The 4,203-nt window shown below is 28.6% G+C and overlaps 1 protein-coding gene across 1 annotated transcript; it reads right to left on the reverse strand.

Moving 5' to 3' along the window:
- Positions 1–957: 957 nt before the first annotated feature.
- On the reverse strand, positions 958–3,926 carry LOC140441386 (uncharacterized). The gene is made up of 3 exons (XM_072532096.1): positions 3,799–3,926; positions 3,238–3,390; positions 958–2,983 (listed from the first exon to the last, which is right to left on the reverse strand). The coding sequence occupies exons 1-3, from the start codon at positions 3,823–3,825 to the stop codon at positions 971–973; spliced, it is 2,193 nt and encodes a 730-aa protein (XP_072388197.1). The 5' UTR covers positions 3,826–3,926; the 3' UTR covers positions 958–970.
- Between the last annotated feature and the right edge of the window lie 277 nt (positions 3,927–4,203).

Genomic DNA, 4,203 nt, shown 5'->3' on the forward strand with positions numbered 1-4,203 from the left:
TAATTTTTATTTGTTGATTTAAGAGTATGTTAACTGTCATATAAAAGCTTGGCTAGGTTAGAGTGCCTTAAAATGCGAAATGCCCAAAAAAAGTGTGTGATACTGGTACACCCTTGCCCTTGATGGTTATGTTATAACTTAAAAACAAGAATATGGCGCATCTAGACTGGATTAATTTTAATAGGTGAGTACATAATTATATATATTTTTATCCTATTTAACTACAATTCATTTGATTGTGGAACCTGTTCACTTTTTAATGCTTATATGGTACTAAGAATAAGAACTATTCCATCATCATAGGCATATGAAAATATGCTCTTAAAGTGGCAACTGGGAACTGCAAGGTTCTAGTAAAATATCTATGGAAACTGAATACAATAAAAATTATAATTATGACTCTTTCCTACATATTTGTAATACTTTTTTTATAATTATGTAGTTTAACTTTTTTTTATTTTATTTCAGAATACCTTATGTACTGTGTCCTGTGTCATGAGCAATTGATGAACCTGTCTAGTTCCTCCATGGTATTTTTCTATGTTTCCTAGAGACAACTTATTGTGGAAGGAGTTTACTTATGTGCTTTTGAGGATAACAATGATACTCCTGTTATTCATATCAGCAAAGAAAATGTACCTTTGCAATTGAAAACTGTTGCATATACCTCAGATCGGTAAAATGTGAATACAAAAAGAACATGTTCAACTAATTTGTCTTCCTCAGAAACTGAAGACATAAAAGTTTGCAAATTATTTGCCAAGTTATTTTCTTTACTTAAAATATTATCAGGAAAATAGGATATTTTGAAAAATATACATCATTTGTAATATTTTAGCTTTAATAATCAGTTATGAATGGTACTTACAAGTAAACAACAGATTAAATATCTTAAACTAATGTAAATTATTCTATTAAAACAAAAACATAGGTATACTTAAAGTAGAAACATACTATATTAAAATACAAGCTACTGATTGTCTTTCCATGTATTATGGCCTAGCATTTTTTTGGATGGTATGAATTTTAAGCAACCGCCATTCTTTTCAACTCCTGCTTTGGTTGCCAAAATAGCCTTTGCTGTTGAAGAGTTTAATAAATTCCGTTTGTCACTTTTTATGTTAAACAAATCACTAAATATACGTTCTACACTAGCATTAGAGAATGGCAAAACAAAAAGTAGCTGTAGCGTTTTTTTTAAATTCGGAAATAAAAAAGCATTAGCATCATTTTTTAAATTAAATATTTGAGACCAATATTGCTCACAGTCATCTGAATTTAAATTTAATTTTTCAAAGTCTAATAAAGCGTGTCTTCTCCATTCATTATCTAACTCCTGAATATTAACATATTCTTTTAAAATAGGGAATTGATTAGTTACACATTGTAATGATTTTATTTCAAAGCTTTGTGCAATTTTGGGATCCAATATTGAAATTATTTTATAGATAGGGTCGTTAAAGGTGAATCGATTTTTAATATTACTAACTAACTCTATATAGAATTCTAAAATACATTTAAAAAAACTATCAAATTCTTTTTGGTTCAAATTTGGCTTTTTTTTTAATTCTTTCAAGCTTTCTGTTGCAGCAACTCCTATATAAATATCATGTAAACTAACAAAATTTGTAGGGTTTTCATGGTTAAGTCTAAATATGTCGTTGGTTCTTTTTATTACAGACATCTTTATAAAATTAGAACACAGCGTTCTCAACAGAGTTTCAGTTTGTGGCTGAACCTTACAAAGAAGTGGTTTTTCTGACTGAAAGAGTAAATTGAAATCTGTCATTAGTCCTAAAGAATATGACATAAACTCTAGATACACCGGTGTGAACAAATTTGACATGGTTTCCAACATTGTTTCTGTTGTAATTGACGGGTCTTCAAATACATACTCTGTCAAATATGCTCTAAGTGGCTCATATTGCTCAAGTACTCTATCGACACATTCTTTAATAGATAACCATCTTGTTATGGCTGGAGAGAGTATCTTGTGAATTTTCACTTGAAAAAAATTTTGGAACTCTATAAATTTGTGTCTCCTCAAAGCACTCCTATTAAAATGACTGCCTATGTTCCGTAGCAGATCTTCCACATGCCTAGGTAATTTTAAACAGGCTTTTGATGTAGCTAAATGTGCCATATGACATGAGCATCTAATGCATACTATGTGTGGAAATTCTTCTTTTAACTTGGAAAATACAGAGTTAAACTCTCCAACCATAACATTGGTGGTATCTGATGAAAACCCTACAAAATTAGTCAGTGGAATATTCTTTGAAGTTAAACAGTTCTTTAGAATACCATATAAATCACTAGCTGTTGATCCATGAGCCTCGACAAGATCAAAAAATTGTGTTTTGGTTGAATTATTTTCATAAATTATAGTAGTGAATGCACATTGCTTTTTTACTGAAATATCAGTAGTTTCATCCATAACCAAAGAAAAAAAACATCCTGGCTCCCTTAATTTAATATATAGTTCTTCAAGAAAATTATACCCCAAGTTATTGCAAATAATTGACTTAGCTTTGGTTCGTTTTAAGTGTAATTGTTTAGCAATTTTCGAGTCATAACATATATTTTGAATTAAAGGAGTTAGGGTGTCTACTAATAAAAATGGCAGGTTATTGCTTGCCAACAAGGCACATAACTTTAACTCTGCCGTTTTTACAGCTACATCATCAGCATTTGGTTTATACAATTCAGTGAGTTTAGTATTGCTCGCCACTTTTGTCCAATTTAATTTATGCCTTTCACTTATTGAATGTTTTAGTAATACACTTTTATGAGCTACAATATCACAATCACATACCTTGCAATAGGCGTACTCATTACCCTCAGATGATGGTTGTTTTATTGATTTTTCTAACCAATTCTTAAACTGTGGTACACTTTTCCAAGAGCTGTTAAAAGTCTTCTTTTTTTCACTCTTTGATGCTTTCTCTATTTTTATTTTCTTTTTTGCTGGTGTAGGATCATTCTAAAAATATAATCATAATTTAGATGGTGTAAATCAATAAAATATTAGTCAAAGTCAAATACAAATGTATTTCACTACTGTAGTAGTTTTAAATCTTTCTCATATTATACCTAATTTCTGTAATTATATCTGATATTTGTAGTTTATAGTTTAATTTAATTATATTATCTATATAATTTTAATAAATAAATACGATATGAAGTCTGTGTTTTTATGTAATTTTTATAAAATTATCAATTGCTTCAATACATTACCATAGTATCGCCATTGTCACTCATAATATGAGAATGTGTGGGAGCAGGATAAATAGGGGAGCCTTCAACTTGATGACTGCAACCTGGCTTTTCTACATCAAGTGGTACTGGGGAATCTTTCTGCTTATTTGTCTCTGTTTCCTGATGTTTACTCTAAAAAACAATTTGCTTTATTAAAACACAAAATTTAATTTTAAGAAGCTTAAAAGATCTATACAAAATCTACTGAACTTTTACCTCTCATTCACAGCAGGTATATGTTGGTAATTTTGATTTTTGAAGAAGCATAAAGATATTGTAAACTATATGGTACTTAAAAAAACCAATAAGTACCATTAATTATTGTATAGGAAATGATTTTTTGATGTGAACAAAAAATAATTATTTTAAACTATTGAACATGCATCCTAGAAGGTACAAATTTAGTTATGGTTAATGCTTATGTGATTTCTCTATTATATATATATATATATATATATATATATATATATATATATATATATATATATATATATATATATATATAAATGATTGTAACTTTTAACTATTTTTTATATTTACCTTAAAACTGAAAAGCCACTTATCCATTTTCTATATATTTTTTAGTTTCTTTGCACAAACACAACACACAAAGTAACAGTTGAAGAAGTACACTTGAATAATTAATTTTTTTTTTCAATTTGTGCCTTATATTTATATATGTAATTTAATGTGAAATCCCTGTAAATACAAATGTGAAGTACCTACCTACTCAAATATATGTGAAACCTTTCCTTCAATGTGTATTGATTGGGTATTGTCAGATAGGGGGATTTTTCTGGTGAGAAATATTTGCTTGGGGAATAACAGGGCACTTTATAGTTAGATTCTTACTACAAAGAATGAAAAATGATTTTAATGTAAATGTTATTTATATTATACAAATGACCTTTTCCTTTTCAGTACCTTTCAATAATTGCTCCCTCC

The sequence above is a fragment of the Diabrotica undecimpunctata genome, chromosome 5 (genome assembly GCF_040954645.1).
Source record: "Diabrotica undecimpunctata isolate CICGRU chromosome 5, icDiaUnde3, whole genome shotgun sequence".
NCBI lineage: Eukaryota > Metazoa > Arthropoda > Insecta > Coleoptera > Chrysomelidae > Diabrotica > Diabrotica undecimpunctata.

Bases quoted from the DNA above. Each gene is read 5' to 3' on its own strand.
- LOC140441386 (XM_072532096.1), bottom strand. From the start codon at position 3,825: ATGGATAAGTGGCTTTTCAGTTTTAAG. The intron at 3,391-3,798 runs GTAAATATAAAA...ATTGTTTTTTAG, and splicing joins AGTGGCTTTTCAGTTTTAAG to AGTAAACATCAGGAAACAGA. The intron at 2,984-3,237 runs GTAATGTATTGA...TTATATTTTTAG, and splicing joins GTGACAATGGCGATACTATG to AATGATCCTACACCAGCAAA.